Genomic DNA, 23515 nt, shown 5'->3' on the forward strand with positions numbered 1-23515 from the left:
AGAGAACCATGGGAATAGAGTGTGGAACATAACATAGCACTCTCATCTCTGTTGTTGTTTGCTTTCATTTTGTTTTCTTTCTCCCTTTTTTTCCCCCTTCTTGATCTGATTTTTCTTGTGCAACAAGATAACTATAGAAAATGTATACATATATTGGATCTAACATATATTTCAACATATTTAACATGTATTGGACTACCTGCCAGGTAGGGGAGAGAGTGGGAGGAAGGAGGGGAAATTTTGGAACAAAAAGTTATGCAAAGATCAATGTTGGAAAAATTACCCATGCATATGTTTTGTAAATAAAAAGCTTTAATTTAAAAAAAAAAGTTCTCAGGAAGAAAATTAGCTTGTTGACAAGGAAGATCAAAACACACTCAGAAGAAGATAATAAAGCTAAAGCTCCCACATTCAAAGCCTCTAAGAAAAAAAAAAATGAAATTGGTCTTAAAGATCATGGAAGAGCTCAAAAAAGATGTTTAAAATCAAGTAAGAAAGGTAGAGAGAAAAATTGGGAAGAGACAGGTAAGTGCTGCAAGAAAATCATGGAAAAAAAAAAAGACTCAGCAGCTTGGTAAAGGAAATATACACACACAAAAGTACTGAAGAAAACTCTAACACCCTAAAAATATGGAATAGACTAAATGATAAAGAGGTATAAAAAGTCACTGATGAAAAGAATGCCTTGAAAAGCAGAATTGGCCAAATGTGAAACAGGAACAAAAATTCACTGAAGAAAAAAAATTCCTTAAAAATTAGAGTTGGTCAATTATAAGAAGAAGTAAAAAAGCTCACTGAACAAAATTATCCCTTAAAAAATTAGAATTGAGAAAATGGAAGCTAATGACTATATAAGATATCGAGAAACAAGAAAAAAAATCAAAAGAATGAAAAAACACTAGATAATGTGAAACATCTCAATGAAAAAACCAATCTAAAAAAGAAATCCAGGAGAGAGAATGTTAAAATGACTGATACCTGAGATCTATGATCAAGAACTAAACAAAAAAAAAAAAACAAAAAAAGAGCCTAGATATCATCATCTTTGAAGAAATTTTCAAGGAAAACCATCTTGAAGTTCTAGAAATGGAGGATAAAATAGAAATTTAAAGAATCTACAAATTACCTCTTGAAAAAAATCCCAAAAGGAAAATTCCCAAGAACAATATTGACAAATTACAGAAGTCCCAGGTGAAGGAGACAATACTGAAAGCAGCCAAAAAGTAACAATTCAAGTATCATGGAGCCACAAGATGCAGTATCCTCTACATTACAGCATCAAGGAGTTTGAAGTATCATATTCCAGAGGGTAAAGGAGCTACATTAGAATTAAGAATTATCTACCCAGCAAAACAGTGTAAGCCATCAATGGGGAAAATGGATATTCAATGAAGTAGAGGACTTTCAAGCATTAATGAAAAGGCCAGAGCTAAATTGAAAATTTGAAAGGTAAACAGGAAAGAAAAATCATAGAATTTAAATAAGGTTAAACTGTTTAAATTCTTACATGGGAAGATACTTCTAACTTATGAAAACTTTCATTATGGCAAAAGAAGTATATATATACACAGAAGGCACAGGAAGGAATATCTAAAAAAATAAAATTAAGGAAAAAGGGAAAGGGAGGTGTGCAATGGGGTTAATTATTTCACATAAAAGAGGCAAGAAAATATTTTTATACTGAAGGGGAAGATGGGGAAGATGGTGGTGGTGAATGAACCTTACACTCCTCAAAATTAGTTCAAAGAGAGAATATGTTATTCTCCATTGGATATAAAAATCTATCTTATGTTACAGGAAAGTAGGAGGGAAAATGAATGAGAAAAGAAATGTGATAGAAAGAAGGGTGGATTGGGGGAGACAATAATCAGAGAAAAGGCCATTGGCAAATTTGGACAGTACAGTTTCAGTGGAATGAAGTCAGTTTCACGAGTATGCTAACTAGAATATTCCAAATTAAATTTATTCAACCACAACTTGACCCTAACTCTAGCAAAATGGTGCTTTTGTTCTTCCCTAATTGATAACCTAGCTCACTCCCCCACAGCTATTTTATTTTTTTTTATTTTTACAAAAACTTTATGCATAGGTAATTTTCTAGCATTGACAATTGCAAAACCTTTTGTTTCAACTTCTCCCCTCCTTCCCCCCCAGCCCTTCCCTGAGATGGCAGATTGACCAATACATGTTAAATATGATAGAGTATAAGTTAAATACAATATCTGTATACATGTCCAAACAGTTATTTTGCTGTACAAAAAGAACCAGACTTTGAAATAGTGTACAATTAGCCTATGAAGGAAATCCAAAATGCAGGTGGATAAAAATAGAGGGATTGGGAATTCTGTATAGTGGTTCATAGTCATCTCCCAGAGTTCTTTTGCTGGGTGTAGCTGGGTCAGTTCATTATTGCTCTATTAGAACTGATTTGGTTCATCTCATTGTTGGAGAGGGCCATGTCCGTCAGAATTGATCATCATCCAACAGCTATTTTAAATGAAATATTACTGTTCTATAAGAAATGATGAATGTGATGAATACTAAGTAAGATCTATAAAAATTGATGCGGAGTGAAGTAAGTAAAACCTACAAAACCACATACATAACAATGACAACAATTTAAATGTTAAGAGCTATATACACACACAATCAAAACTGAATGTAGAAAATTATATAGCTCAAACATGACTTGAATAAAGATATATGCAATGATACATCAATATACCCCTTATGGAAGCAGGAGGTCCATAGGTATTGCACATTGCACATATTTTTGCCTCTAAAAATGTATTGATCAACTGTATGAATGTTTCCTCTTTTTTTTCCTTTAAAAAGTACTACTTGGGCAGCCCTTTTTGTACTGGTAAGAAAACTGGAAACTGAGTGGATGCCCATCAGTTGGGGAATGGCTGAATTAGTGATGGTATATGAATGTTACAGAATATTACTGTTCTATAAGAAATGATCAGCAGGATGAATACAGAGAAGCTTGGAGAGACTTACATGAACTGATGCTGAGTGAAATGAGTAGAATCAATAGATCATTGTACATGGCAACAACAAGGTTATATGATGATCAATCCTGATGGACATGGCTCTCTTCAACAAAGAGATGATTCAGGCCAATGGTCTTGTGATGAAGAAAGCCATGTGGGAACTGAATGTGATTTACAACATAACATTTTCACTCTTTTTGTTGTTGTTTGCTTGCATTTTATTTTCTTTCTCATTTTTTTCTGGTTTGATTTGATTTTTCTTGTGCTTTAAGATAATTAATTGTATAAATATGAATGAATATATTGAATTTAACATATATTTCTACCATGTTTAACATACATTGGATATTTGCCATCTAGGGCACAACATGGGGAAAGGGGGGGTGGGAATTGGAACACAAAGTTTTGCAAGGATTAATGTTGAAGAATTATCCATGCATATGTTTTGAAAATAAAAAGCTTTAATAAAAAAAAAATACTGTTTGTTATATGGGGTAGCACCAACCAAAAATCCTGGTAGCTGTTTAGTCTTGAGACCGCCAAGTTACTCCCCTTCCTTCTTAAGAATATCAAGGGAATTATTGAAAAGAAAAATTCAAAAGAAGGTGGCACAGTCTTACCAGACCTAAAATTATATTATAAAATTGTGGTCATCAAAACCATTTGCTTCTGCCTAAGAAACAGAATAATGGATCAGTAAAATAGATTGAATACACAAGATAAAGTAGTCAATAACTATGGTAATTTAGTGTTTGATAAATCCAAAAACTTCAGTTTCTGAAATAAGAACTCACAATTTGACGCAAATGACTGGGAAAATTGGAAAATACTATGACATGCTGCGGTACAGGAGCCACCTTCTAGTGGCTATTGGATGTTATGGGAGCCATCTGCCAGTGGCTGCTGCTCAGACCAGCAGAATGGCTCTCTTCATGTGAAAGGATGATGATGATGATACAAGGAGAATGAGAGGCAGTTGCTGTTCCCTGACTTCTCTCCTCTTCCCTCCAATTTATTTCATTCCCCATCCACAAGGAACATCTGCATCAGCAAAGGCTATTTGTAACTCCTTTGGATGTTACAATTCACAGCTGTGCAGGCTCTCGGAGAATTGACCTGCCTTTTCACTTAGGCATGGTCCTTAACAACAGAAACAAGTCGCTGACAAATATCTAACACCCCTATACCAAAATAAGGTTGAAATGAGTATGTGCTTTACACATAAAGAGTGATACTATAAGCAAATTAGGAGAACAAAGGATAGTCTACTCCTCAAATCTGTAGAGAAGGGAGGATCTTATGGCCAAATAAGAGCTAGAGCACATTATGAAATGCAAGATAATTTTTATTATATTAAATTTAAAATGTTTTGTGCAAACAAAATCAATACACCAAGATTAGACGAGAAGCAGAAAGCTGATAAACAATTTTTATAGCCAGTGTTTCTACTAAAGGCTTCATTTATAAAATATATAGATAACTGATACAAATTTATAAGAATTCAAGTCATGCCTCAATTGATAAATGATCAAAGAATATGAACAAACAGCTTTTAGATGAAAAAAATAAGGCCATTTCTAGTTGTATGAAAAAAAGGTTTAAATCACTATTGATTAAAGAAATGCAAATTAAAACAATTCTGAGGTACTACCTCACTCTTCTCAGATTGGCTAAGATGACAGGAAAGGATAATGATAAATATTAGGAGATATAAGAAACCAGGGATACTAATTCACTATTGGTGGAGTTGTGAAATGATCTAACTATTCTGGAAAGCAATTTGTAATTATGACTGAAGGGCTATAAAACTGTGCATACATACCCTTTGATCCAGCAATTTCACTACGGAGTATGTATTCCAAAGAGATCATAAAAGAGGGAAAAAGAGGCACACGTACAAAAATGTTTGTAGCATCTCTTTTTATAATGGTGAAGAATTGGAAATTGAGTGGATGCCCCTCAGTTGGGGAATGGCTAAATAAGTTATGGTATATGAATATAATGGAATATTACTATTCTATAAGAAATAATAAGCAGGCTAAATTCAGAAAAACCTGGAAAAACTTACATGAAACTGATGCTAAGTGAAATGAGCAGAGCCAGGAGATCATTGTACACAGCAACAGCAAGATTATATGATGATCAATTCTGATGGACTAGGCTCTCCTCAACAATGCAGTGAGATTCAAGGCAATTCCAATAAACTTGGGGAAAAGCCATTTGCATCCAGAGAGAAAGCCTATGTGGATCAAAGCATAGTATTTTCACCTTTTTTTGTTTTGATTGATTTTTCTTTCTCACGGTTTTTTTTTTCCACTTTTGGTCTGATTTTTCTTGCACATGATAAATATGTAAATATGTTTAAAAGAATTGTGCATGGGGCACAGTGGGTAAAGCACCAGCTCTCAAGTCAGGAAGACCTGAATTCAAATCTGGTCTCAGAACACTTCTTAGCTGTGTGACCCTGGGCAAGTCACTTAACCCCAAATGCCTCAAGGGAAAAAAAAAAAAAGAATTGCATATAGCTTTAAAAAAAGACATAACCCAAGCATCATTTTTTGAATAAAGCCTTTCCTAATTTCCCAACCATTTAACTACTGTTTTTGTTTCTATTTATTTACTTTATATTGTATATATATTTTAGGTATTTGTTTCCCCCTTAAGATAAACTCCTTGGGAGCTAGGATTCCTTCATTCTTTATGTTTGTATTCCCACTGCACAGTATAGTGCCTAACACATTGGTTGTTCAATTGTTTTTCAGTCATTTCTGACTCTTTGTGATGCCATTTTGGCTTTTCTTGGTGGAGATGCTAGAGTATTTGCCATTTCTTTCCCAGCTCCTTTTACAGATGAAGGAATTGAGGCAAACAAAGTTAGGTGATTTGCCCAGCTATTAGGTGTCTCAGACCAAATTTGAACTCAAAAAGATAAGTCTTCCTAATTTCAGGCCTGGCACTCTATCCACTGTATCACCCAGCTACCTGCCTAGTGCTTAATAATAGATACTTCTTCATTAACTGATCATATACATAAATATAAAAACAAACTTTATTTGATAGGATACTTGGTCTTCTTGCTAGCCAGGACTCACAATAAATGAGCAAATAGTCAACCATGAAAATAATCCTAACTTATGTTACATGAAGTATATTATCTTTAAAAGCTTTTTTCATACAGTGCAGCTAATGATGAAAAGTTCATTAAAAATACTTTTCTGTAAAAGAAGATTGTCAAAAGGATACTGTTCCTAATGTGGGTGAACATTTTTTTATTTCTTAAAAAAAAAAAACTTCAACAAAGTTTTCTAATGGGATTTTGAAGAGAAAATAACTTAAAATGAGTATCTAAGGAATTGGATCACTGTTATCAACGTATCAAATCCTTCTCTTGTGGAGAAATCTTAATGTTGGAGGGAGGGAAAGAGACAGAGAGACCGAGAGCCCGAGAAAGAGAAAAAGCTCTTTATAAAGAAACAGCTTCAAGAGCACCAAAATGCCTTGCTAAAAGGGTTAAGGAAAGGCTTGATGAATGCCTCTGTTAATTTGCATTTAACTCTTAAAATTTAAAAGAGTAAAACTAGAATATGAGAAATTATACAAACATGTGAATATTGAAATGATTGAAAAAGGAGTTGATTTCACAGAAGAAATATGACAAGCGAGGTCTTTTTATGGAGAATGAGTCACTGAGTCAGAAGGTTCTCACTTATGACACTGAAATATATAACTACTATAGTGAGAGTCAGGAGGACAAGAGAAATCAGCAACTTTGGGGTTGAAGGGTATAAGGAAACTGAGCAAAACTAAAGATACAGAAGGAAGGAATGAAAAGTGATTAGCAAGGAACTGTGGCAGTTACAGGGAATCAGAAGAGAGAAGGTAGAGGAATGATTTCTGATTGGTTCGAACTGATTTCATTGACCAAGAACTATCAGTGACATTTATGATTTTTCAGATCTATCCTGTGAAAGTAAAACTTTCCATAAGGTTTATTGCTCTGCTGTCAACTCTAACTTGACAAGGAAAAGCAGAAGGGTTTTGAAGCGACTGTCATCCTGTCAAAAGAAGTTATGTTGCTGTTAACTCTGTTCTAATTGGGCTGTACAGAATAGTATCTGGTGAATTAATAACTAATTGACTGGTCTAGTATGGTCAGTTCAGAAATAGAGAGATGGATGAGCTTGGCAAATTTCTGGCTTAAAGAGCACTGCTACCCACATTAAGTACACTTTCTAAATACCCTCTGATGGAAGAAAAGAGGATCATTTTATTTGAAATGGTAAGGATCAACAAGAAGGGGGCAAAGAAGCAGTTTGGTCCAGATTTTCTGGAATGGATCAACACAATAAAGCCTGCAGTCCTGAGTTGTAATTTGCCCTAAGCACATGAGTTTTCCTTCCTCTTGGGATTTCCATACTACATTATTCTAAGTGTCTGTCCATTCTTCATATCTACTTAGTGCATTCAGTGGAATATAGATTATATACATTTACTTTAATGTTTTAGTATCCTTGATTTTTTTTTGCCTTATAAAATAAAGTTATGTTTAAGACCTACAAGTATCATTATTATGAATGACTGTACAGAGTGGATACTGACGAAGTTTGAATGTAATCAAGTGGCAGTAGTCTATATCTCTGGAAATTTAGACTTTCTAGTGAGAGATCAGATTGGAGAATCAATCCAAATCCAAAGAATCCAAATCCATTTTGTGTCTAATAACACCACACTTAAGGTGTGACATTAGAAGATCATTGCTGAATTTACATTTATATGACATCTGTTTGAGAATGAATTGAATATTATCAATATGATGACAAAACATCCCAAAATTAGATCCATATTCACCCTGATTCTTATTAATTACAATAAGAAGATGGACATAGAGTAGAATGGTAAATATATATTAGAACACCACATAGCATTTATACTCTTTCTGTTACTGTTTTCTTGCATTTTTGTTTTTCTTCCCAGGTTATTTTTACATTCTTTCTAAATCTGATTTTTCTTGTGTAACAAGACAACTATATAAATATGTATACATATATTGTATTTAACATATACTTTAACATATTTAACATGTATGGGACTACTTGCCATCTAGGGGAGGGGGTGGAGGGAAGGAGGGGAAAAGTTGAAACAGAAGTTTTTGCAAGGGTCAGTGTTGAAAAATTATCCATGCATATGTTTTGTCTATAAAAAGCTATAATAAATAAATAAAATCCCATAATATCACAGAAATGGGAACATACAGGGAATCATTCAAATACATGCATATGAATATATATATATATATATATATATATATATATATATAGAGAGAGAGAGAGAGAGAGAGAGAGAGAGAGAGAGAGAGAGAGAGAGAGAGAGAGGAAAACATCATTTAGATAATGAAAAAAATCAAAGACTTACAGATTCCTATTCAGAATCCTTTGGCCAAATATCACCAATACTTTCTTCAAGAACGACATATCCATGTCTTTCTAATACTCAAAAAACACTGACTCAGTCCATTAACTCCTGCTTGTTATCACCTCATATCTCTCTTCCTTTTTGTGATCACATTCCCTGTGAAAGTCATATATAGTTGATGCCTCTATTGCCTTTTCTCAATTGTGTTCTTAATCTTCTAGAATCTAATTTCACACTTCATCATTCAACTAAAAACTACTCTCTCCAACTTTACCAATGGTTTCCTAATTACTAAATCCAATGGCCTTTTCTCAGCCTTCATCATTTCTGACTGCACCTTTGGATGGTGTCAATCATAACACAATTTAGGTTTCCATGACTATTTAATCAAAATTAATAATCTAATTAATTAATAATTTAATTAATTAATAAATAATTTACACTCCTACTCTCACTTATCAACTGCTCCTTCTCAATATTCTTTGAGATTATCTCAACTAACACAAGATTCTGCCTTGGACCCTCTTATCTCTCCCCTCTACATTATTTCAATTATGATAAAATCAGGTCCCATGGATTCAATTACCACACTGATACAAATGATTCTCAGATCTATTTGGTAAGACCTAACCCTTCCTGATTTCCAGTTTCACATCTCCAACTGCCTATTAATAAAAGAATGATGTCCAAAACTGAATTCTTTCTTTACAAACCTTCTCACTTCCTAATTTCCTTATTACTATTCAAGGGACCACCATACTCCCAGTCACGTTGGCTCATAATCCTTATCCCCTCAACTCTTACCACACAAATCAGATCTATTCCTAATACTGTCACTTCTACCTTCTTGTCATTTCTCATTGTGGCACCCAGATGGTGCATAGTAAGCTAGGTGGCACAGTGGTTAACAGCCCTGGATCTGAGGTCAGGAAGATCTGAAATCAAATCTGCATGACTTTGGATCAGTCACAATCATTATCTACACCTCAGTTTTGTCAACTATAAAATGGGGATACCTATCTTTTAGGTTTGTTATAAAAAAATTCAGGCTTCTTTAATGGTCTTCATAAGACATCCTTTCAACATAACACTCTACTGACTGCACAATAAAAGAAATTGTCTACATTGTAGTCATAATAACAGTTATGTTCAGGAAGATCATCAACTGGCTAAAACAAAGGTCAGTCATTATAAAATTAGAGAAAAGGATAAGCATGAAATTGCTCTATGGAGCAATTTCAATTTGCCATATTTAATCTAAGCCTTAGGCTTGAAAAGAAAAAGAACAGAAGTATAAATGGATAAAACACTGAATCTTGCCTCATCTACATCTTCATGTAATAAAAAAAGATAAGCAAAACAAAATGGAATAAACTAGGAGAAATAGAAAGTAAAAGTAGATCTTAATTTTAATAACTATTACAAATAAGGTAAAGACTTCAGTCACCTGCAAAAATTATATCACATTTATTGAATTAATCTGGCAAAAACAAAAACATTTATTACATATCTATTTTGTGCTAAGGATTATAAAGGAGCGAGAACTTCCTATGAATGAAAGCATGGAGATAAGAGATGGAATGTCATATACAAGGCATAACAAGTAATCCAGTATGGCTGGAACCTAAAATCCATGAGAAAATGCAAGAAGAGTTTGTCCATTCATATAAGCTGCAGGTATATTGAGAAGGAATTTATATGCCAAAATATAAAGTTAGTATATTATCCTATAGGCAGAATAGAGCCATTGGAGTTTGGGGTAACATGGACAGACATATGCTTTAGGAATATCACTTTGGCAGCTGTGTGGTAGGTGAATGGAAAAGGAGAAAGACTCAGAAAGTGAAATCTATTAGGAAGCTTATAGACATAGACATAATTTAGGCAAGAAGCAATAGGGATCTGGACTAGCACAGTAGCTACCTGAAAACATATGTTTAAGATACTACTAAAGCAGGATTAAATAGATTTAGCAGCACTATGGAGGGCTTTGACAGAGGGAAAAGTTTATTTTTAGGCTATAAACCCGGATGACTAGAAGGGTGGAGATATTCTTAACAGAAATAGGGATATTGGAAAGACAGTAAGACTAAGGAAAAAAATGAATCTACACATGTTTAGTTTGAAATTTGCATAAGACTTGTAGATAAAGATGTCAAGCAGGCAATTGAATCATATGCATAGAAATAACAGCTATATCCATGTTAGTGAGATCATAAAGAGAGGATGTGAAAAGAGAAAAAAAGGGCCCAGACAGAGCCCTAGTGTATACATACTAATGGTGGAAAGAAAATGTTGATTATCCAGAAAAGAAGATTCATATAGAGTGGCCAAACAGGACAATTGGGGGGAATAGAGAGTAAATAGTAATAAAAGATAGTCAATAGCATCATATCCTGCAAAGAGTTACCTCTTTAAAGGATAAAGCCTTTAAAAAGGAAAGCAATTTCAGAATCAGACTGGAATACATTAATAAATGAGTACGTAGAGAAAAAGTGGAAGTAAGTGAAGACAACTTTTTTATTTTGGTTATGAAAATAAGAATTATAGAACAATAAATTGAAGAAAAAATAAGATTAAGTGAAATTATTTTTTAAGGATGGATAAGATGTTCCTGTTTACAGACAGTAGAAAATAAGCTGATAGAGAGAAAATAAGTGAAGATTAGCATATGAGATAGCCACAGGTGGAAAAAAAGCAATTAGAATCAGAAAATTTAGAGCTATAGAAGTCCTTCCCTACAACCTAATCTTGGACTTCTTACCCTGGGATCCATGAACCCATTCCTATACTCTCATTTTCTAAATGACAATACAGGCACAAATAGGCAAAATCACTAGCCAAAGTTCAAAAAAGGAGATGATCTCTAAAGCAGATGACCTTCTAATTCTAAATCCTAGGATCTTATTTTTTAAACACAAATCTTCACCCTAATTTGTATTACAAAAATAAATAAATAAATGAACCTTTAAGTATGTAAAGGTCCCTGACCATCTCTTCAAAGACTCCATTTTGAAAGTTACTTTTGTTACACAACAATATCTATTGATCCCAGGCTTTGAAGCCAATCACATTCTCAGAGAGTGATATAATCCAGGCTTGAAAATGACTGCCTTAGCTAAACAATAAGGGGAATCTAAATGGAAAATAAGAAAGAGATAGGCAGAGAAATATTTTCTACATTTTCATGAATCACATACTTAGAAAAAAAAAATGAAATCATATTGGTATATTCTTTTTTTAAAAAGACAGCAATGTATAATTCATTATGGAAACTTTTTCATAAAAATATTAATGCAAAAATTATAATTTGGTGAATGTTTAAAGTTCAGTTGCCTGGAGCTTTTTTGTCAGTTGTCTGTTCAGTGTCACTCATGTGAAGTACCTCATTCTGCAATTATGGTCAATTAATGAGGTCTTACTGTAATATTTGCTTTGTCAAGATTTACCAACAAAATCAGTGAGTCCTTTGAATAATGAACATCCAATCTTGTTTACATCTATTAAATGACATAAAGTTGTCAATCAAGCCCTTACTTCCTTATGTGCCAGGCATTGTGCTAAGCATTGGGGTTGCAAACCAAAGCAAAAGACAGTCCCTGTCCTCAAGGAGCTGATAGTAAGATAGAGAAAATAATATGTAAATAAATGGGTACACATTTAATCAAGAAGCCTTTCTCTTATGAGTGACAGAAAAATCCTCAATATTTATAAAAGCAATATTTTGAAATAAAAATAGAATTAATAGGAAGAAAGATTGTGACACTACTTTAGCCCTAATGCTGTACCACTCACATCCACTGATTTATTCCTTGTCAAAATATTTGGCATCTTATAGATTCTTGGCAAAGATTCAAAGAGCTATGGATCCAAATATAAAGTTTAAATTTTAGACCAAGTTTAGGTTTCCACAAACAAAATGAATTGGTTAGGTTAAAAAGGAGTTATTCCACCTAAAGTATTAGATAAAAAAAATTTCTGGTAGACTATAGGAGGACAGCTTTTGAATTCCCAAGCATGTGTTAGATATCAACTAATAGGGATGACAACATTATAGTATCAATAGAAAAATCAGTTCATGTAAGTTTTTCCAGGCTTTTCTGAAATCATCCTGCTCATCATTTCTTATAAAACAATAATATTCCATTACATTCATATACCATAACTTATCAGCCATTCCTCAATTGAGGGACATCAATTTCCAGTTCCTTGCCACAACAAAAAGAGCTGCCACAAACATTTTTGCACATGTGGGTTCTTTCTCCTCTTTTATGATCTCTCTGAGAACAGACCCAGTAGTGAGACTACTCAATCAAAGGATATATACAGTTACATATATTGGATCTAACATGAATTTCAACATATTTAACATGTAGTGGGTTACCTGCCAGATAGGGGATGGGGGAGAGGGGAAGAAGGGGAAAATCTGCAATAAAAGATTATGCAAGGATCAATGTTGGAAAAAATTACCCATGCATATACTTTGTAAATAAAAAGCTTTAATTTAAAATATATATAAAATATTAAAAAAAATACATATATATATATATATATATATGTACGGTTTCATGGCCCTTTGAGCATAGTTCCAAATTGTATTCCAGAATGGTTGGAACATTTCACAATTCTATCAACCATGTATTAGTCCCAGTTTGCCTATATCCCCTCCAATATTCTTCATTATTCTTTCTGTCATCTAAGCCAATCTGAGAGGTGTGAAGTAGTACCTCAGAGTTATCTTAACTTGCTTTTCTCTAATCAATAAGGATTTAGAGCATTTTTTCATAGGCCTAGAAATGGCTTTAATTTCTTTGTCTGAAAAATTGTCTGTTCTATATTCTAAAAAAGGGAGTTTCAAAGCAATACACAAACAAGTAAAACATTCTGAAACAATGAATGCAGCCTATGCTTTAAAAGAGAGGCAAGCTGTTCACAATCTTATCTGTTCATCTTTGTATACAATGCTCATGCTAATTAATATTAAGAACAACATAACACACTTTAAAAAATTATTTTAAAAAATAAATCAGAAAAAAAGATAAGACCAAGAAAGAAACAACTACCAACCCAGAGAAAGAAGAGTCCAGCCTTGTAATTTAGTAGTTCGGATAACTTCCATAAGAGAAACTCTATGAAATGATGCTGATCATCAATTCCACTATAAACTAAAGTCTTAGAGAATTTTCTGGCACACTTAAAAGCCACAACTAGTATTAGAGGCCGAATTTGAGTCTAGGTCTTCCTGATTTCAAAGTCATTCTTTTATCTATAATGTAAACTGATAAAAAAAAAATATTTTACCCAGAAAAAAACATGTGAATAAGGGAAAAGTCCATTGAGCTAGTCCTTCAATATGAATACTTTGGACAGTCACTGAAGATGAACATTGATTGAAACCCAAAGTTGAATATATTGGTTGGGACCACATTTAGGAAATCATGTAGCAATATCATTGACTATAAGCAACTTCCTTCTGCAAAAGCTCATCATTATAATATCAACATTTTTCCAAAGAGTCCATATAACTATAAGTTATATAATAGCAGTCTCAAAGGAATCAGAATTAATGGTAACAATGGACAAAAATAAAACAAAACAAAACCAGGAGTTAGTAAAAGTAGTTGCAATCAGTCAGTCAAGCAATAAACATTTATTAACTGCCTATACAAACAAGCTAAAACAAAGAGGATATACCAACAAAATAAATAGGAAATAATCAACAAAGGAAGAGAACTAGAATTAAGAGGAATCAAGAAAAACTTCCTAGAGCTGGCAAGATTAATTTGAAGGAAGCCAAGAAGAAGAGATAAGGAAAGACAGATATCTTCCAGGCATGAAGGACAGTAAAAAAAAATGTTGAGGGCAAGAGATAAAGCATCTTGTTCAAGGCTCTTGTGTATTATGAAAAAGAATAATGATATAAAAGACATTTCAGAACATGTGGAATAGAAAAAGTGAACCATTTATGTAATAAGAGTGAGAGATTAAGACATAAGTAGCCTAAGTCCTAGGTGTATATCCACAAAATATTTAAAAGACTCAAAAAATAAGCACTGAATGATTTTTCTATGCAGGCTTTTTTAAAAAGGAATAGATAAGAAGCATACAAGATGAAAAAAGCATAACTAGATTATGATCTAAATTCAGACTAATGAGATAACAGATCCAAAATATATGATATATCTACAATGAAACATGCAATCCACTTTCAGAAAGAAAACTTATGGTCTTAAGGTACAAACTAAAGCATACTTTCTTCTATTTTTTTTCTTGCTTTCTTCCCTATTTACAACATGGATAGTGAAGAAATGTGTTTTGCATGTCTATAAATATTTGTGATGGTTTTTATGCTTTTGCCCTCCTGATAGGTGGGGCGGAGGAAAAGAACTTAGAATTGAAAACAGATTTTCCTTAAACAATTTTTAAAATAACAAAAGAACGTCAATAGCTTATAACAGTGAGTCAAACACACAGTCAACTGGCCACATGCCATACTTCTTAGAATGGAAGAATTAAATTCAAATATAATTAGGAAATATTTAACAAAATAAAGCACATAATAATTTATTTTTAATACTCAGCTAATACCCAATATTACCTAAAAGGTAATCTAAACATAAATGTCAAAAATATGAATAAGGGACACAGACTTTTATCACAAAAATTCTTTCTTTTTTGATCAATCTTAAAAAACTATTAACATTACAAGAGTCAGTTTTCATATAATCATATTAATCCTGAATGTTGACTATTAGCATTTGGAGCAAATGATAGATACTTATTGTTGTTGAATACTAGTCATATACCAAGTCTAATAAGGAAACATAAGGTTATTAGAATTTCTTAGGTCATTAATATCTGCTATAATAATAAAAACCAACATTTATATAGTACTGTAAGGTTTGTAAATTTCACAAAATTACTTCATTATATCCTCACAACAATACTGGCATACATAATATGATATGTATGTATAATATGATAATATAATAATCATAGCTTTATCCTCATTTTACAGCTGAGGAAATAAGAGGATGAGAGAGGTTAAAAGATTTGGTCAAGGGGCAGCTAAGTGGCTCAGTGGATAAAGCACCAGCCTTGAAGACAGGAGGACCTGAGTTCAAATATAATCTCAAATACTTAACACTTCTTAGCTGTGTGACCCTGGACAAGTCACTTAACCCCAATTGCCTCAGCAAAAAAAATAAATAAAAAATAAAATTATTTGGTCAGGATGTCTTTCACTTGGTAAGTGTTTGAGGCAAAATCTGAACTCATCTTCCTGATTGCAGGTCCACTGAGAAACTAATTTAATATACTCTTTTATATTCATTAGGAGGAAGTGGCAGTCAAATAGTCATTTCTGAAAATGTGTTCATTACTCAATATATTCAATTCCCTAATATTATGTATATTTTCCAGCAAAGTCGCACATTAATGCTTCCAAAAAGTGCTACTTCTGAGTATTAAGTATGTGTGTGTGTATACACCTACAAATACACACAGGTATATGTGTAAATATAAATTGGGCATAAAATCTCATAAATTAAGAGGAATAATTTTCTCAATATATGATATTGCTGTTCAATTGTTCCAATCATATCTGATTCTTTTTTACATTATTTGGAGTTTTCTAGACAAAAATCCTGGAATGATTTGTAATTTCCTTCTACACTTCATTTTACAGATGAAGAACAAACATAAACAAAGTTAAATGACTTGTCCAGGATCATTCAGCTAGTAAGTAGTTGGAAGCTGACAACAGTGTTCGAGATTTGAACTCACAAAGATGAGCCTTCCTGATTCTAGACCCTATCTATTCCACCACCTAACTTCCCAGGTCAATATGGTAATTATCTTCAAAAATCTGAAAAACTATTCTGAGGGACGTGGCCCTCTCCAACAGTGAGATGAACCAAATCAGTTCCAATAGAGCAGTAATGAATGAACCAGCTACACCCAGCAAAAGAACTCTGGGAGATGACTATGAACCACCACATAGAATTTCCAATCCCTCTAATTTCGTCCGCCTGCATTTTGGATTTCCTTCACAGGCTAAATGTACACTATTTCAAAGTCCAATTCTTTTTGTGCAGCAAAATTAAATGTTTGGACATGTATACATATATTGTATTTAATTTATACTCTTAACATATTTAACATGTATTGGTCGACCTGCCATCTGGGGGGAGGGGAAAAATTGGAACAAAAGATTTGGCAATTGTCAAAGCTGTAAAATTACCCATGCATATATATCTGGTAAATAAAAATTCTTAAATTAAAAAAAAAAAAAGAATTATTCCCTTCTAAAGGGATGTGCAAGAATGTTTGTGGTAGCCCTTTCTGTAGTGGCCAGACACTGGAAATTGAGTGGATGCCCATCAATTGGAGAACGGTTGGGTAAATTGTGGTATATGAATGTTATGGAATATTATTGTTCTTTAAGAAATGACCAACAGGAGGAATACAGAGAGGCTTGGAGAGACTTACATCAACTGATGCTGAGTGAAATTAGCAGAAGCAGCAGATATTATACACTTCATTATATACTTCAACAACAATACTGTATGAGGATGTATTCTGATGGAAGTGGATATCTTTGACAAAGAGAAGATCTAATTCAGTTCCGATTGATCAATGATAGACAGAATCAGCCAAACCCAGAGAAGGAACACTGGAAAATAAATGTGGACTACTTGCATTTTTGTTTTTCTTCCCAGATTATTTTTACCTTCTGAATCTGATTTTTCTTGTGCAACAAGAGAACTGTACGTATCTGCACACATATATTGTATCTAGGATATACTTTAACATGTTTAACATGTATGGGACAGACTGCCATGTAGGGGAGAGGGGAGAGGGAGGGAAGGAAAAAGTTGGAATAGAAGTGAGTGCAAGGGACAATGTTGAAAAATTACTTATGCATATGTTTTGTCAATAAAAAAGCTATAAAAAATCTTTAAAAAAGAATTATTCCCTTCTGTAAATAATAACCCTTATTTTTAGTCTTTAGGTATAATATACAATATCAAAATCATGTCTTCTTCAAATATTTTCACATTTGGAAGGTTCATGTTTTCATTATATACATAAGTCACAAATACAAACACAAACACCTAGATAAAGTCATACTGTGCATGTCGAGTGACACACACACACACACACACACACACACACACACACACACACACACACACACACACACACACACAGATGCCCAAAAATCTATTTTTACCTTTCGCCCTGTAAATGCTGCACGATGAAGTGGAGTGTCTCCCATATCATTTAACACATTTACTTCTGCACCAGCCTAGAAAATAAAAAATAAAACTTTAATATTTCAATAAATAAACAAAAGTCAAAATAATTCAATTCCAAACTCATTTACTAAATCTCCACAGCATGATGCAGTTAAGATGAAAAGAATGCTGGGTTAAAAGTCATAGGACCCACATTTGAAGGCACTTACTTCCTCTGGGCCTGTTTCCTCATCTATACAATGGGGAAGCTGGACTAGATGATCTCTATGTTCTCTTCCAGATCTAAATATGTGATTTTATTACAAAATATTGTGGATTATAAAAAAAATAAAAATAATTCTGTGCCATCATGAAGCTTCAAATCTAATAAGGGGATATGACAACTATACCAAAAATAGAAATGTAAAAAATATATAAAAAATGTAAATGTAAAATGTAAAAAAATGTAAAAAATGTACAAATGTAAAAAAAAAAAAAAAAAAAAAAAAGATAAAAGAAATATGAAATGCTACTTGTATGAGGAAGGAAAGATTATTCATTCTTATTGAGACCAGGGAAGTCTTTAAGGTTGAAATTATCTTCTGGAAGTATCTTAAAGGACTGCAGAATTTCAATAGGTATAGAGAAAGAAGAAAATAACACTCCCAACAGAGGACGTGATGAAAGTCTTAGTAAGAAGCAGTCAAAAAATAATCAATGAATAAAAAGTATCCAGAGAAGTAGAGCAAAGAGAATAAAATTGCATTCAGTTATCTTGTTTAAAGAATTTACCTTTCTAAAGCAGAGTTTCTCAACTTTGTATTTTGGACCCTTTGGCAGTCTGGTAAAGCCTAGGGCCATTTCTCAGAAAAATATGTTTAAACACATAAAATACAATACATAAGGATTACAAAAATATGTAGGAATGCAAAAAACTAAATTATATAGAAACAATTATCAATTTTCATACTCTTGTACTTTTCTCTATTCACTGTGCTATCATTCTAATTCAGATCCTTGTGCCTGAACTAGTATACTAGACAAGTAAACCAGTTTATCTCCTTCTAGTATCTCATAGGAAATCAGGATTTTAGAAATAATCTAGTCTAACCCCCTCACTTTACAGGTGGGGAACTAAGCTCATAAAAATAAAATCTTTTTTATGACCAGACAACAAACAAGCTACAAAGCATGAACTCAATGTGTTATTCACATAGCTGCGAAATTTATCTTCCTAGCATACCAGTCTGATCATATGACTCTCTTACCCAAAATTATTTACTGAGTCCCCAGTTCTTCTCAAATATTCTACTGGGCCTATGAATTTAAAAAGGGTATTCCTACCAACGCATGCTGGGATCCTGATCTGCCTGCCTACCTTGTTGTGATTTGTACAGAAATGCCCTCCATTTGTTCTGCAGAGGGTGTCCATCCAACTTGCTTTCTCTTGACACTACAAGGGCACTAATAGAGCAGTTGTCATTCCTCATGACCATCCCATCTCCTATTAAGTGTTACATTTCTTTGGTATACTTTATACAATTTCCCCTTCATAATTTATTATTAATAAGGTGCTAGAGTCTGCTAGCACTCACCATGCACATTTCTATTACCCTTAGGATGATTCATAATTTCAAATGCCGTGACTCATGGCCATAAGACAACATTGGAAGAATGATGGTTTAAAAGACAGTCCTTTGTTCTAGGAATGAGATTAAGAGTCATTAAAATAATTTTGCCTTTTCCCAAAGGCAATTTGAACCTACTTGTCTCTTATTCCTCCTATATTCTGGGCTTAAACCATAATCTATTTGCTGAAGTCACACCAGAGATATTTATTTTTCCATAAAGATATCTTTATTTATTTATCTACCTATATACACATATGCAAATGGACAATTGTGTAATTGAGAAATTTCATTTTATCCTCTGGGTAACAGGTTTTCTTCTATTAGTTGGTTTCTTTTTTCACTAATATGACTAGTTTAATTAATCTTTTGAATAGTCATAGCTCTTATCAAAGAGGTTCTGCAGTGTTCCAAACTTGAGTCATCTGAAAGTAGGAGCTTTTGGAAGATTAAATCACCTTAAAATACTTACCTACTAGATCTCCTCTCTGACAATAACAAACTCCTTGATGATCATGTCTCTCTCTAATGCCTTGGTGATGATAACAACAGCTAGCATTTATAAAGTACTTTAGGGTATGAAAAATCTTATAAATCTTGTGCCTTAAAATTTATTTTCATAACAACCTTGAGAGGTAGATGCTATCATCCCCATTTTACAGATAAAAAACTGAGGTAGTATGAACTCAGTTTCCTGACTACATGTCTAGTATTCTCTTCACTGAGCCAGCTAGCTGATAATTGATCAGAAAGTTGTCAAAAAGATAACCTGGTTTTGAAATTAAAAAACTTTAAAACGATAATCTGTATTGATATATTCTGCAAAGACTCTTATATAATTGTTACCTCATAGGAGAAATCTTCCTTCAGGAAAGCTTCTAAGATAGCATTTTGATTTATCAAATAAATTGTTAATAATTTATTAATAATTGTTTATTGGGGGGGGGCTTTGTTAATAATTAACAAGTATCCTGATAAATTAAGTACAGCAAACTTCTTTTTTTTTCTTTTTTTTTATTAATTTTTATAATTATAACATTTTCTTTGACAGTACATATTCATAGGTAATTTTTTTTTTAACAACATTATCCCTTGTACTCCCTTCTGTTCCAAATTTTTCCCCTCCTTCCCTCCACCCCCTCCCCTAGATGGCAGGCATTCCCATACATATTAAATATCTTATAGTATATCCTAGGTACAATATATATGTGCAGAACTGAATTTTGTTGTTGTTGTTGTTGCAAAGGAAGAATTGTATTCGGAAGGTAAAAATAATCTGGGAAGAAAAACAAAACAAAACAAAACAAAACAGTGCTCACAGTTTCCTTTTCTGGCTGTAGCTGATTCTGTCCATCATTGATCAATTGGAATTGGATTAGCTCTTCTCTATGTTGAAGATATCTACTTCCATCAGAATACATCCTCATACAGTATCATTGTTGAAGTGTATAATGATCCCCCAGTTCTGCTCATTTCACTCAGCATCAGTTGATGTAAGTCTCTCCAAGCCTCTCTGTATTCCTCCTGTTGGTCATTTCTTACAGAACAATAATATTCTATAACATTCATATACCATAATTTACCCAACCATTCTCCAATTGACGGACAACCATTCATCTTCCAGTTTCTAGCCACTACAAAAAGGGCTGCCACAAACATTTTGGCACATACAGGTCCCTTTCCCTTCTTTAGTATTTCCTTGGGATATAAGCCCAGTAGTAGCACTGCTGGGTCAAAGGGTATGCACATTTTGATAACTTTTTGGGCATAGTTCCAAATTGCTCTCCAGAATGTCTGGATTCTTTCACAACTCCACCAACAATGTATCAGTGTCCCAGTTTTCCCACATCCCCTCCAACATTCATCGTTATTTGTTCCTGTCATCTTAGCCAATCTGACAGGTGTGTAATGATATCTTAGAGTTGTCTTAATTTGCATTTCTCTGATCAATAGTGATTTGGTATAGCAAACTTCTATTTCCTAAAGAACAAAATAGAGAACCCTTTATTGGTCTAGAACAGTGGTCCTCAAACTTTTTAAATAGGGGGCCAGTTCACTGTCCCTCAGACTGTTGTAGTGCCTCACACTCTGTCTCTGCCCCTCAGCCCAGTGCAGGAAGTATGCATTGCTAAGGCAAGTTTAGGTGGAACATCACTTCGGGTCTGATTTTGCCATAAGTGGGCTGCATAAACATCCTCAGCGGGCCCATCTGGCCCGCGGGCTGTAGTTTGAGGACCCCTAGTCTAGAATTTAAGTTCTTCTGCACTTCAGATCCAACCTATCTCTACAGTTTTATTTTAACTCTACTTCATGTATTTTATGTTGCAGCCAAAATAGGATCACTAACTATTCATAATCCTGTTCTGTAGTCTCACTTCTATGCATTACCAATATGTTACTTTCCATGCCTGGAATACAAGGTTATCTTCTCATCTGTGTTTTCTTTATATCTTCTTCAAAAAGTAACTGAGCTGTCATTTACTTAATGAAACATTTCACTAATCTCTCCTCAATTTTTCTTAGAGTACTCTATCATTTGTTCTTATCATAGTCTACTTTTTTTAATGAACTTTACAACCCCATTAGAGTCTAATATTCTGGAAAGTAGCAGTTAAATTGTTTTTGATTATTGTATTCTCAGTGCCTCAAATACTACAGGCAATTAAAGAAAGAAAGGCTTTAAAGCAATAGAAGACATTTCTTTCAATCTTTTGATATGTGATTAATAATGAGGCATGCTACACAAGTCACCTTCTTTTCTGTATATAAATCTCTTTAATAACCTTTATGCTGTTTATAATAAACATTTGTTGGTGCTTGCCTCTGTCCTAGTTTCCCTGGCTTCCTTTAAGACTCAGTTCAAATCAAAAGGTCTTCTGCAAAAGGTCTTTTCTATCCTTTCCTAATCTCCTTACTCCCAACTGCTGCTACACAAGGGGCTTACAATGAGAGAACCAAGAGTTAGCATTTACCATAGGCCTAAAAATTATATGATTCTTAGTGTTATTTGCCTCCTTGCCCATCACTCTGCTGTTGTCACTATAGATGAAGAAGGAGGGATCACAGGAATGAAAATAACTTTGGCATGGCAGGTTGTCATGGCAGAAGAATTCATTATTAAATGGCCAGCCTCTGGGGGAGGAGCCTCTTCATGCTTGGTTAGGCTGGTCCTCAGAAACTGTCTGCTGCAAGAAACGCAAATTAAAACAACTCTGAGATACCACTACACACCTGTCAGATTGGCTAGAATGACAGGGAAAGATAATGCAGAATGTTGGAGGGGATGTGGGAAAACAGGGACACTGATACATTGTTGGTGGAATTGTGAATACATCTAGCCATTCTGGAGAATGATTTGGAACTATGCTCAAAAAGTTATCAAACTGTGCACACCCTTTGATTCAGCAGTGTTACTACTGGGCTTATATCCCAAAGACATTTTAAAGAAGGGAAAGGGACCCATATGTGCCAAAATGTTTGTGGCAGCCCTCTTTGTAGTGGCCAGAAACTGGAACATGAATGGATGAACATCAATTGGAGAATGGTTGGGTAAATTATGATATATGAATGTTATGGAATATTATTGTTCTGTAAGAAATGACCAGCAGGAAGAATACAGAGAGGCTTAAAGAGACTTACACCAACTGAGGCTGAGTGAAATGAGCAGGACCAGGAGATCATTATATACTTCAACAACAATACTATACGATGATCAATTCTGATGGACATGGTCACCAATAGAGCAGTAATGAATTGAACCAGCTACACCCAGAGAAAGAACTTTGGGAGACGAATGTGAACCACTACATAGAATTCCCTCTATTTTTGTTTGCCTGCATTTTTATTTCTTTCACAGGCTAATTGTACAATATTTCAAAATCTAATTCTTTTTGTACAGCAAAAGAACTGTTTGGACATGTATACATATATTGTATTTAAATTTATACTTTTTAAAACATATTTGACATGTATTGGTCAACCTGCCATATGGAGGAAGGAGTGAGGGAAGGAGGGGAAAAGTTGGAACAAAAAGTTTTGCAACTGTCAATGCTGAAAAATTACCCATGCATATATCTTGTAATTAAAAAGCTACAATAAAAAAAAAGAAGAAGAAGAAAGAAAGAAAGAAAGAAATCTGCTGCTGCCAGTACCATACGAAAAGGTTTTGAACATGGTAGAACTTGCCAGGTATTATGCTCTACAATCATAGCATTTGAGAAACTAGGGTTGCATTCATATC

At 33.6% G+C, this 23515-nt stretch overlaps 1 protein-coding gene across 10 annotated transcripts in view; it reads right to left on the bottom strand.

Annotated features, from left to right (window-relative positions):
* Positions 1-23515, bottom strand: part of OSBPL1A (oxysterol binding protein like 1A) — a 305323-nt gene that overhangs the window by 256204 nt on the left and 25604 nt on the right. For 8 of the 10 annotated variants that reach the window (XM_074276711.1, XM_074276727.1, XM_074276751.1 and 5 more), the window contains one exon: positions 17644-17718. In XM_074276711.1, the coding sequence (XP_074132812.1) occupies positions 17644-17718 (75 nt within the window). Of the gene's footprint in view, positions 1-16898; positions 16923-17643; positions 17719-19242; positions 20098-23515 lie in introns of those variants that run through there. The other 2 variants (XM_074276767.1, XM_074276775.1) reach the window with 2 other exon arrangements.

This window comes from Sminthopsis crassicaudata, chromosome 1 (genome assembly GCF_048593235.1).
Source record: "Sminthopsis crassicaudata isolate SCR6 chromosome 1, ASM4859323v1, whole genome shotgun sequence".
In the NCBI taxonomy this organism is placed as follows: domain Eukaryota; kingdom Metazoa; phylum Chordata; class Mammalia; order Dasyuromorphia; family Dasyuridae; genus Sminthopsis; species Sminthopsis crassicaudata.